The following is a 13,328-nucleotide window of genomic DNA, read 5'->3' as shown; positions in this document are numbered from 1 at the left end:
ATTATATTACTTTCACTTTCTTTCTCTTTCCCTTACAGCTCTGGCCTAATTATAACATTTTAGAAGTATGTAAAGATCATCATTCTATTCAGGAAATCAGTAAGTGAAGGCAGACCGTCAGAAAAATCTATGGATTTCATTTGATTAATTTTCAATGCTGAGGAGATTATGGGAAATCCATAACTCTCACACAAGACTGGAAATTGGTACAACTCTTTTATAAAAGTAGACTTTAAGAGCCATAAATTTTTTGTTGTATTTACCTGAATAACTGTAAATTCAAAATTGAAATAAAAAGAAAATTGATTTGCACAAACATGTTCATTACTCTTTTCTTTATAATGAAGATAAAATGAAAAACAGTCTAAATAATTAATTACAGTTTTAAAATCTCAATGGATGATTACAGAGCAATTAGATTTATTTTAATAACTACAGCAAAAAATACATGTACTTTTTAAAAACTACATATATGCTGGGATTACAATTATATAACAAGACATTTAACAATAAATTTGGATTTCAAGAACATATTTCTAAATGTCAAATACCTTTGGGTAAACTTCAAATATGGTGTGTAGTCTATTACAGCAGGAAAGCAGCCATCCAGTCCCTCTCCCTTTAGGCAGAAGCTAAGACAACAGACAATAAATATTCCATATTCATATATAAAATTTTAAATCAAAGTTAAGTGTTATAAACAATCTGTTAGAGACATTTATTTCATCAAATTGTAGGTAACATTTTTTGTTTGTAATTTAAATGTTACTTGTTACAAATAAATATCTCAATAAAGATGTTTTACCTTCAATCTAAATGACAAAGAACTGTACAAGTTAATACTGTTACATAAACATATCACACAAAAGTAAAATACAGGGTGTCCCAAAAACTGGATATACATTTTGTCAGCTGATTCTATTACATTTTGGAAATGAAATGTATTTTAATAAATACTGCCTTTATAAGTATTCAAAGTGTGTATACATTTTGGGGGGATACCCTGTATACTGAGAAATCTTTTCAAACATCATTTCATAAACCTTTTATGATGTAACTAGAGAATTTTCAAATGAAGATTTGTTCATACAAGTTCTCAGGTGACACTAAGTAATTATATGGATAATTAGAAAACGAGGGTTTTTGCCTTTGAACATAATGCCCCAAGCAGCAGGGAATGTGTGGCCCAGGCCTGCAGAACCTGATAACCAATGAGTGAAGAAGCATGTGAGAAATACATAAAATCTATCGAGGAGTGAAAATGGAAACCCCCTCGACTAAATAAAGTAGTATAAATCAACTTTAATGAAAGAAGAAAGAAAGAAGAAAAGGAAGGAAGGAAGGAAGGAAGGAAGGAAGGAAGGAAGGAAGGAAGGAAGGAAGGAAGGAAGGAAGGAAAAGAAAGAAAGAAAGAAAGGAAGGAAGGAAGGAAGGAAGGAAGGAAGGAAGGAAGGAAGGAAGGAAGGAAGGAAGGAAGGAAGGAAGGAAGGAAGGAAGAGAAAGAAAAGAGGAAGGGAGGGAGGGAAGGAGGGAGGGAGGGAGGGAGGGAGGGAGGGAGGAAGAAAGGTGTCCAGCCAGTGTGGCTCAGTGGCTGAACGTTGACCCATGAACAAAGAAGTCACCAGATTAATTCCTGGTCAGGGCACATGCCCAGGTTGTAGGCTCCATCCCCAGTAGGGGGCGTGCAGGAGGCAGCTGACTGATGTTTCTCTCTCATTGATGTTTCTATTTCTCTATTCCATCCCTTCCTAGCTCTCTAAAATAGTGGTTCTCAACCTTGGCTGCACATTAGAATCACCTGGGAATCTTTTTAAAATCCTGATTTCTGGGCCTCATCCTCCGGAAATTCTGTTTCTTTGTTACTAATGTTGTGGCCCCACCCCATAACAAAGAAACAGAATTTCTGGAGCATGAGGCCCAGAAATCAGGATTTAAAAAAGATTCCCAGGTGATTCTAATGTGCAGCCAAGGTTGAGAACCACCGCTCTAAAATCAATAAAGACATTTTTGAAAATGAGGGTTTTCTAAACTATTTAAATAGGTGAAACAACTTGTATCTTAGATCTAAAAAAAAAAAAATCTTCTAATGTCCAGTCAATGTTTTTTGAGGCCATGACAACAGGGAAAAGGTTAAGTAAAGCCAGTAAAAAACTCTAGATCTCCTAGTTTCCCAATCCAGTAATCTTTGTTTTGTATAATGGTATATACAGCTAGTTTCCAGAAGCCAATTCCAGCATGACAGCAGGGCTGAATCTGGGAATGGTTGATGGCATTTCCCCAAACCTGAATAGGATACATTAAATGACTGTTTGCTGCTAGACAGCTCAGGGCATCCTAATCTACATGTTATTGCCTCCTACTGACCAAACACCTTAAGAGCCATAGGCTAATTCTCCCCAATCTGACAATGGACTCTGTATAGGAAACCCTGACCCTTTGAAGTATATATCTCTGCCTGGCCTCATGATAAATTGTGTTAATAAAAAGCATGGGGTCCTGAGAGGAGATCATCTTAGTTTCCTTTAAACTAGGCTCCTCTGACCCCCATACGCCTTTCAAAATTATACTTCATGTCTGGACTCCTATTTAATCTACGCACAGCCTTCTCCAGGTTACAGAACCCTTCTAGATGCCGGAACAAGAACCCCGGCATTAATGGCTTCACGAACTAGGGATTCCTGAACCCTGGCAGCACCAACAGCTGGTTTTTTGTTTTATTTTTTTTAAAAAAAGGTGTTTAATTTTAAGATTACTATTGTTAAATTGAGAAGTATACAGATTGGCAGTTAAAAAATAGTCATGGGGATACAAAGTACAGCATAGGAAATTTAGTCAGTAATCTATACTAATAAAAGGGTAATATGCTAATTAGAGTGGATGTCTTCCAGACGACCTTCCAGACGTCCTTCCGGACAAAGCCACAGTGGCTGTGAAGGGCCCAGGCTCAGGCCAGCAGTGGCAGCAGCAGCGGGGTAATGGGGGCGGTGTTTTCCCCTGATCCACCAGGTCGCTTCCCGCAGAGGGAGGCCAGACTGTGGCTTAGGCCAGGGCTGAGGCAGAGGCGATTAGGGGCGATCAGGCCAGCAGGGGAATAAGTTAGGGGCAATCAGGCCGGCAGGGGGGCAAGTTAAGGGCAATCAGGTCAGCAGGGGGGCAAGGTAGGGGCGATCACGCCGGCAGGGGGGCAAGTTAGGGGCGATCAGGCCAGTAGGCAGAGGCAGTTAGGGACGATCATGCAGGCAGAGGGGTTAGGGGGCAATCAGGCAGGCAGATAGGCGAGCAGTTAGGAGTCAGTGGTCCTGGATTGCAAGAGGGATCTTCCCCAAGGGGTTCCAGATTGGAGAGGGTGCAGGCCAGGCTGAGGGATGCTCCCCACCCCCCCCCCCCACCGCATGTGCATGAATTTCATGCACTGGGCCTCTAGTCTATATACATAAGCGACCGTTACCACTGGTCGACCAAATGATGGTGGCTATGATGTGCACTGGCCACCAGGGGGCAGACGCTTAATGCAGGAGCTGCCCCCTGGTGGTCGGTGTGCTGCCACAAGCCAACCTCCTGTGGCCGGCCAACCTCTTGTGGTCCCCCCCAACCCCCGGGGGCCGGCCCCGACTGGCCCCGATCGGGACTGGGTGAGAAAACCCAGATCAGCCCCAACCACCAGTCAGGTCAAGGGACCGCACTCGTGCATGAATATGTGCACCAGACCTCTAGTATTGTAATAACTGTGCATGGTGCCAGTTGGGTAATGGAAATATCAGGGGAAACACTTTGTAAAGTATATGATTATCTAATCACTATGCTATACACTTGAAATGAATACAAAATAATATTGAATACAAACTATAATGGAAAAAATTTTAATTAAAAAAATTTACATAAAAATAAAATAAAACATTTAAATTTTTAAAAGAAAACAAAGATTACTATTATCAAAAAGAAAAATTATATCTTCTAGCAAGATAAAGAAATATTTAAAAGATGTAGATTAATTTTTCAAAAGAAAAAATTCACCTATGAACTCCTACCTCCTAGTTTCTTTGGGAAATTTGTAGAAATACTTGTTCCAATATATTAATATCAAGGGCATGCATTTTTTCCAGATTTAAATAAAGAGAATTAATTTAGCAACATTTTATATGGGTTTCCCTTCATTTACAGAAACATTACTAATGTATCTTTAAGATTTTTGTTTTCAGCTAATTATATAGTATCAGTGGGTTCCAATAAATCATTCTTCTCCCAGGTTGTTGTTTTTTAAATGAAAAAATAACATTGTACAGGATTTAGACAGAGCCAGCAGCATGCCCTATAAAAAGCTGACACCCTTAGAGGGATCATAAGACAACCTCCATATTCCACCCATCATGTTTATCCTAAACAATTAAGCTAATTAACCTAATACTACTTTATTAAAGAAAATTTTAAAATGACAAATATTTTGAAAAGGAAGTGATTTACTAGAAAAAGATAACCTCAGTGAAAATGGGCAGCATTATTTTTAAATTAAAGAGCTAAAAGTAGATTTTAATTTAAACTTATTTTAATAATATTCTTGGACTTTAAGTGATATATTTAAATAAAAATATATTTCCTTCATTCTTATGTTTGAGTTCTTGTTATAGATGAACCTTTTACTTTCAGTATAATGTAAAATCTTAGATGAGTTAAAGAAATGCAAAAGGATGCTTTCATAAATCTAAAAAGAAATTACAATGTCCCTTTTTAGTGCTTGTAATCTTAGTCAGAAATCAATTCATCTTGTTGATAATCAAAGTAAATATTAACAGACTGTTTTATATTCTAGATGCATAACACAAGAAACATAAGACATCCAAGATATCCTGTCCAGATTTTCTTTATCTCAATACATGAAATAATAAAAATCTTTCTAGCTTTGAATCTACTTTTAGTGTCTTTCTTTTCATTTTAAAGCAGTAGTTGAAAAATAATAAGAGATAAAATCCAAAACCTTCCTTCAGTTGTACCAGAGTCCATGATTTTTCTGCTTGGGGAATGTAGTCTAAGCTTTCTTTTTACCCAAACTGGACAGCAAGCCTGTAAGTTAATTCCTAGAACTTGAGACAATCTTTTCCCTGAGAGCAAATCGATTTGGAAAAAGGTTGTCATTTAAAAGGGAACAACATGAATCACATATCAATATCCAACTATGTGCTTTTCTTAGAAAATTGAAAGGAAAAAAATCATAAGTAGAAACCGTATAAGGTAGCATCATTTAAAACTGAATACATTTAGGGAGGATTAAGTACCTGAAATCAATAGCATTGAGCCCAAGCAGCATGCCAGCAAGCATATTTGCTTCCTCACCCAAGACAATTGCTCCATCTTCATAAAATCTTCTGAAAAATGAAATGGGTGAATACATAAATATTAAAAACAGGCAAGTTTCATCTAGAGAAATCAGAGCCCATGGTAAACTAGAAAGAACTAAATTGTATTTAGTTTGTCAAAATAAAAACATAATTGGGTCACCCAACTCTTACAGATATTTAGGAGGGGGGGGGGGACCCTTCTCCAAACAACAACAAAAATCATTCTACGTGTTTCCACTTCTCTTAAAAAGAAACACCAAAGTGACTCTTTAAATGTGCCTAGACTGCCTAGCATTTTTCCCAGTAGCGAAGCAATATAAAAGTACTAGTAATCTGAAAAGTGGCACATTCACAATCATCTATACTAGTTTTTTTTCAAAACTAGGTAGACTATTTTTCTAAACATGGGACAAACACAAACATACATTATGTTTTTCTGTAATTCCAAAGGTTATTACCTAAATTAAGAAATAGGAAGGTGTGATCATTAGTAATTTATGCTAACCTTTAACACTGGAATACTAATGGGGTAGATGGGCTACCAAAGTGATTGTATATGAAAAACAAAATTTGACAAAATGTGAATATTAATATTCTTGCTAATTCTTATAAATCCTTCTGTTTTGACTAATGTTAGTTTTTAAAGTATAATTTTATTGTAAAATAAATATTTTTTAAAAATTGTAATATGGGCCCTGACTAGTTTGGCTCAGTGGATGGAGCATCGGCCTGCGGACTGAAGGGTCCCAGGTTCGATTCCGGCCAAGGGCACATGCCTGGGTTTCGGGCTTGATCCCCAGTAGGGGACATGCAGGAGGCAGCCAATAAATGATTCTCTCTCATCACTGATGTTTCTATCTCTCTTTCCCTCTCCCTTTCTCTCTAAGATCAATAAAGATATATTTAAAAAAAATAAAAATAAAAAAAATTGTAATATGGGCCTTATAGGTATTTTTCCACAAAATAATGTAAGATAACTGAGAATATACTATGCAAAAACTAATTTATGCTTGGTAACCAGGGATCCTTAAATTGCTATACCTATTTATATTACACATAGACAATGAACACTAAGATATAACACCCCACCCATTTAGTAAAAGATGTGTCCTGCTTTTTTCCTGTATTTGAGTTTTTAAAGGCTGAAAACGATTTTAGTATGTTCATAATTTCACCATCAATTTTTAATAGTTCATGTTTTAACAAATACTTTTACAAACACATCATTTGATACTTGCAAAAAAAAGCCCATGAAGTAAATGCAAAAGGAATTGTCATTAGTTTCAAATTCACCATCAAGAAAAGAGGTTAAAACAACTTCCCAAGCTCATGTTGATAAACTGCTCAAGGAAAAAAAAAACAAAAAACCAAACAATTCTTTTTACTCTAAGTTCTATATATTTTCTATTAAATATATTCTATTTATTGTAAATCAAAAATAATTATAGAGAATTTAACTTCTGTCATGTTTTGTAAGGAATTTTAAATGAATAAGAAGTAAAAGGAAAATAAGAGACAACTATTCACCCTCTAACAGATGTAAGTCTGCAAACAAATATGGTAGGAAGACTAGTTTGGGATAGATGTTTGGTGTTTCCTTGAAAATATGGTAATTGCTATTATTGACTTATATAAAAGAAGGAAAACCAAAACTTTTAGCCTACCAAAGATTAGTAAAGTAAATGGAAGGAATTTCTACATATTCAATTGAGGTGTTCCACAAAAAGGTAAAGATATTTAGATAAATCTACATAAATGAGATTTTATCCCACCACAATGGCTTAATTGGCTGTTGACAGAATATTTTATTGACTCTTGGAAGAACTATGATTCCAAAGGTTCTAGATCAATAATTTCTATAGGACATATGCTTTAGAAAATAATTCTGGTTTTTGATACTGGGAATAACCCTTTATTTCTAGTATTTCCCTATATAAGGTAAGGTCTACCATTTCTCCATCTTGAGCCCACCATGTTTAAAAGTACATTTTAAGAATTAGATCACAACTATTCTTGCTTGCTTCCTAATGTCAGCATTGTATTAGAGACTGTTTAAGAATACCAAAAACAATCACAAACTATCTGGTTTTAGAGATTTTTTTTAAGTCTAAAGGTCTTTATATGTGTATATAATACAGTTATAATGAGGGGGGTTTTTGCCTCTAGTTTTACTAATGATTTTTTAAACTAACCAGTGAAATGCTTGCATTATGGGAAGTCAATAATTCCACTAAAATAAAACCTTACGTGAAGCATAATACTGTGCAGACTTGATTTAGATCAACAGTCTTACTGCAATAGAGGGAAGGGAATAACAAATGGAAGAAGAAGAAGGGTTAGTTAAGAGAATTGTCCATTGTATGCTGAACTTTTTCATTATTAGTTCTGGTTAAGAAAAAAAAAAAAAAACTTGTGATGGCCAAAGGGAAGGGGGATTAGGTTGGGTGGAGGCATGCAAAGGGATGGGGCGGGGGAGGGGAGATAGGGACATCTGTAATAGTGTCAACAATAAAAATAAAGAAAAAAAGCTTGCTCAGAAAATACACCTTGAAGTTTGAGTTAACATTTTATAAATAACTTAATTCAGTAGTTAAAAGAATACTGAACTATATGAAAATATCATATTTTTATCATTTAACCAAGGACAAGCCATCCATGTGTATTACGGAGGCAAGAGCTGTTAGGAAAAGCTAACTTTTTATTCCCTTAATCAAAGCAACTCATCAATAATTTCGACTGAAAATATGATTCCTGCTATCAGCACTTTTAAAGAATTCACAAGATTGTAAACTTTCAACCTCTTCATTTTATCTCATAGAAAAATTGGAGCATTAATAAAGTTGCATTTATATAACCAAGGTTATGTAACGAATGAACCAAAATAAAGTCTAAGGTGACTAATACAATGATAAGGCATACACTAAAAAAGTTCCCTTTCTTTTGTTGAAAATATTTTTTGTTCTAAAGAAAACATTTTTATATGAAGGATCTAACCAAAACAGTGTACTGAATTGCAAAAACATAAATATTGAAAGTACTAAGGTGAAAAATATATATGACTTCCATTTAAAGTTTTATATATAAGCAGAGGGGGGGAAGACTAGAAAGGAGTCAATGGGGGGAAAAGGGAACATCTATAATACTTTCAATAAAGGTTTTTTAAAAAAGAAGTTCTGTATTTTAGAAGCAAATGAAAATTGTAAAGTACTATTTGATATGACTGTAAGCTGGAAGAAAAGCCTCTATTTTTTTTATTAGGTATACTTTTCCCAATTACTTTTAAGTTGACTAGAAAAACATTAAAAGTAGAAAAATAGTTAAAATAATACCCTAATAAAAATAATACTTTTCTCTTGTCACATATAATTTAACTTTAATTAAAACATGTCTCTATAGTACTATCCTTAGTGTTCATTCCATTAAACTATTTTAAGGCCTTTCAGGTATTTCAATAGAAAATATTCTTTGGGCGGGATCCAAAGTGAACAACGAGTATAAACTACGTTGATACTGCACAGTATCATGCTTTCAAAATTTCCTTTTATGAGTCAGAAATATCCTAGTCTGAAAGTTCAATATTAAAATGAGAAAGATTATAGTATAAGAAATTTCATTATCAACCTTCTTACTCTCTTCCCCAATTTAGTCTTTATATAAGAAACTTTGAGGAAATAAGATTCTCCATCATGATATGCAGAACAGATTACAGTATTATAAATAAATGTTTTATTCTATTCAAAGTCAAATTGAATCAGAATGAAAAAGTAACCAAAAAGTAAATGTCCAAAAGTCTTGCTAAGAACGTGAGATTCGTTATTCATTTTATCAACAAATACAGGGGTGAGCAAAAGTAGGTTTACAGTTGTAATAGAATTAAATAATACAATACTTAAGAAATAATAATTCAAGAATACATTCTGTTTCGTGTACTCACGGCTGTAAACCTGCCTTTGCCCATCCCTGTATTAGAAACTCCTGCTAGGTGGCAAGAACTGTCTGAGGTACTAGAGTTAAAACGGTGAACAAGCTAAATACAGTCCCTCTCTATGGAGCTTAGTCTAGGGGAGAGGACAAGCAACAAATGAAAGAAAAAGATAATTAGAGATAATAAATAGTATAAAGGTTGTTGAGATAGAGAAAAAGTAAAGGAGAACCCAGCTTTGAAGAAAGTCATTCAGAAAGGCATTCTAAAGTGTTTAGCCTGAGACCTTAAGCACACAGAGTCCAACTGCATGCACAGGGAACATTTACTAAGTGCCAGGCATGGTTGTAAGTGCTTTACATGAATTATTTTCTTTAACTTGACCACCTACTAGTACATATTATGCCACAGAGGACTAAGCAAGCTGCCCAAGGCTCCACAGCTAGTAAGAGATTTAAAGGTGGTGTCATGTTCATATATTTAAAGACATAGGGAGATGAATAAAGTTTAGGAGGAGAGAAAGACAAATGAATAGAGAAAGAAGAGTAGACAATGGAGGACAGGGCCCAGATGATACTGACACTATGAAGTTGTGAAGAATCCAGCCAGTGTGGTTCAGTAGTTGAATGTCGACCCATAAACCAGGAGGTCAGGGTTTAATTCCCAGTCAGGGCACATGCCCAGGTTGTGGGCTCGATCCCCGGGAGGGGGCATGCAGGAGGCAGCCAATCAATGATTCTCACTCATACATGTTCAATTTTCCCAGCATCATTTATTGAATAGACTGTCTTTAGTCCATTGTATGTTCTTTCCTCCTTTGTCAAATAGTAATTGACCATATAGATGTGGGTTTATTTCTTGGCTCTCTATTCTGTTCCATTTGTGTGTCTGTTTTTATGTTAGTACCATGCTGTTTTGATTACTATAGCCTTGAAGTACAATTACCATAGTTTGATAGCAGGAAGCATGATACCTCCAACTCTGGTTTGTTTGTTTGTTTTTAAGAATGCTGTGACAATTCAGGGTCTTTTGTGGATCCATATAAATTTCTAAATGTTTTGCTCTAGTTCTGTGAAAAACACCATTGGTGTTTTTATAGGAATTGCATTGAATCTATAGATTGGGTATGGACATTTTATTGATTTTAATTCTTCCTATCCATGAGCAAAATATATGCTTCAATCTATTTGTATCTTCTTCGATTTCTTTCATCAGGATCTTATAATCTTCTGAGTACAGGTCTTTTACCTCCTAGGTTAAATTTATTCCTAGGTATTTTATTTTTTGATGCAATTGTAAATGGCACTGCTTTCTTATTTTCCCTGAGGGTTCATTATTGATGTATAACAATGTAACCAATTTCTGAATATTTATCTTTAATCCTGCTATTTTACTGAATTTCTTTATTAGTTATAATAGTATTTTTTTTTTCCAATGGAATCTTTAGGGTTCTCTATATACAATATCATATCATCTGCAAGTAATGATAGTTTTATTTCTTCCTTTCCAATTTGGATGCCTTTTATTTCTTCTTGTCTGACTACTGTGGCTGGGACTTCCCGTACTAGCTATACATATAAAAGCCTAAGCAACCAGCCAACTGACCAACTGGCCGGTAGCTATGATGCGCACTGACCACCAGGGGGCAGACGCTCAACGCAGGAGCAGAAACCACAGGTATGGAAACTTGGAAGAGACAGATGAATCTCAGAGGGAAGGGGGGAGGAGGGAGAGTGGGAAGAGATTAACCAAAGATCTTATATGCATACTAGAGCCCTGGTGCATCCATGCACTGGTGGGGTCCCTTGGCCTGGACTGCAGGGATGGGGCCAAAACTGGCTCTCCAACATCCCCTGAGGAGTCCCGGATTGCAAGAAGGCACAGGCCAGGCCGAGGGACCTCACCAGTGCACGAATCCATGCAGCAGGCCTCCAGTGTTGAATAAGAGTGGTGAAAGACCAGTTTGGCTCAGTGGATAGAGCGTTGGGCTGCAGAGTGAAGAGTGGTGAAAGTATACATCCCTGTCTTCTTCCTGGTCTTAAGGAAAACACTTTGTTTTTCCCCACTGAGTATGATGTTGGCTGTGGGTTTGTCATATATGGCCTTTATTACATTGAGGTATGTTCCCTCTATTCTCACTTTGTTGAGAATTTTTATCATAAATGGGTGCTGGATTTTGTCAAATGCTTTTCTGCCTCTATTGATATGATCATCTAATTTTTATCTTTCATTTAGTTTATGTGGTATATCATGTTGATTTGTAAATATTGTACCAACCTTGAATTCCAGGAGTTAATACCACTTGATCATGTTATATGATCTTTTTAATGTATTGCTGAATTCAGTTTGCTAATATTTTGTTGAGGATTTTTGCATCTATTTCATTGGTAATTTTGGCCTATATTTTCTTTCTTTGTGGTGTTTTTTATCTATTTTGGAATTAGGATAATGCTGGCCTCGTAAAATAAGCTTGGAAGTCTTCCCTCCTCTTGAATTTTTTGGAATAGTTTGAAATGAATAGGTGTTAGTTCTTCTTTATTTGGTAAAATTCACCTGTGAAGCCATCCAGTCCAGGACTTTTACTGGGATTCTTTTGATTATGGCTTCTATTTTGTTGGTTGTAATTGGTCTGTTGGTTGTAATTGATCTGTTCAGATTTTGTTTCTTCTTAATTCAATCTTGGAAGATTGTATGTTTCTATGAATTTATCAATTTTATCCAGGTTGCCCAATTTGTTAGCATATAGTTATTTGCAATATTTTATTATAATCCTTTGTGTTTATGTGGTGTCAGTTGTCACATCTCCTTTCATTCTGATTTATTTGGGTCCTCTTTTTTCTTGATGAATCTGGTTAAAGGTTTATCAATCTTGTTTATCTTTTCAAAGAACTAGTTCTTGGTTGGATTAATATTTTGTATTTTTTTTCAGACTATTACATTATTTTCAACTCTCATTCTAATTAATGTCTTCCTTCTATTCATTTTGGGTTTTGTTTGTTGTTCTTTTTCCAATTCCTTTTGATGTAAGGTTAGATTGTGTATTTGACATTTTTTCCTATTTCTTCAGGTAGGCCTATGTTGCTATGAATTTCCCTCTTAGGACAACTTCTGCAGTGTCCCCAAGATTTGGGATGTTTGTGTTTTCATTCTCACTTGTCTCAAGGTACCTTTTGATTTCTTCCTTGACCTCATTGCTAACCAATTTATTGTTTATAGCATGTTTTTAGACTCCATGTGTTTGTATCTATTTTTCAGGATTTTTTTTCTTGTAATTGATTTCTAATATTTATATCATTGTGGTCTCAGAAGATGTTTGATGTAATTTCAGTCTCTTAAATTTATTGAGACTTGTTGTATGGCATAACATGTTGTCTATCCTATGCACTTGAATGTGCACTTGAATGAAAGCATATTCTACTGCTTTGGGGTAAAATGATCTGCAGATATCAATTAAATCCATTTGATTTAGTGTGTCATTTAAGGCTGCTGCTTCCTTGTTGATTTTCTGTCTGGAAGATCTATCCAGTGATGTCAATGGGATATTAAAAACCACTACAATGACTATATTACTACCAATTTCTCCCTTTATGTCCATCAATATTTGCTTTATATATTTAGGTGCTCCTATGTTGGGTGCATAAATTTTTATAAGAATTATATTTTCTTGTTGGACTGATTCCTTTATCATTATATAATTATCTTTTTGTCCCTTATTATAGCCTTTGTTTTGGAATCTACTTTGTCTGATATAAGTATCGCTACTCTGGCTTTCTTTTACATTTCCACTTGCATAAAATATATTTTTCTATCCCTTTATTTTCAGTCTCTGTGTGTCTTTTGATCTGAAGTGGGCCTCTTGTAGACAGCATACATATGGGTTTTGTTTTCACATTCATTCAGCTACCTTATGTCTTTTGATTAGAACATTTAATCCATTTACATATAAATTGATTATTAATAGTATGTATTTATTGCCATTTTATTCTTTATAATTATGTTCCTTGTGTGTTTTTTATTTCTTCTTCTTCTTAAAGAAGACACTTTAACATTCTTGTAATACTGGTTTGGTGGTA

The 13,328-nt window shown here is 35.1% G+C and overlaps 1 protein-coding gene across 5 annotated transcripts in view; it reads right to left on the bottom strand.

The window, feature by feature from the left end:
• The window catches only part of RUNDC3B (RUN domain containing 3B), a 104,242-nt gene that overhangs the window by 32,477 nt on the left and 58,437 nt on the right, over positions 1–13,328 (bottom strand). For all 5 annotated transcript variants that reach the window (XM_059712209.1, XM_059712212.1, XM_059712214.1 and 2 more), the window contains 2 exons: positions 5,271–5,360; positions 552–632 (listed from right to left, as the gene is read on the bottom strand). In XM_059712209.1, coding sequence (XP_059568192.1) covers positions 552–632; positions 5,271–5,360 — 171 coding nt within the window. The remainder of the gene's footprint in view (positions 1–551; positions 633–5,270; positions 5,361–13,328) is intronic.

This window comes from Myotis daubentonii, chromosome 10, assembly GCF_963259705.1.
Source record: "Myotis daubentonii chromosome 10, mMyoDau2.1, whole genome shotgun sequence".
Taxonomy (NCBI): domain Eukaryota; kingdom Metazoa; phylum Chordata; class Mammalia; order Chiroptera; family Vespertilionidae; genus Myotis; species Myotis daubentonii.
Note: the sequence above shows the minus strand (reverse complement) of the source record. Positions and strands in the feature narration are given on the sequence as shown.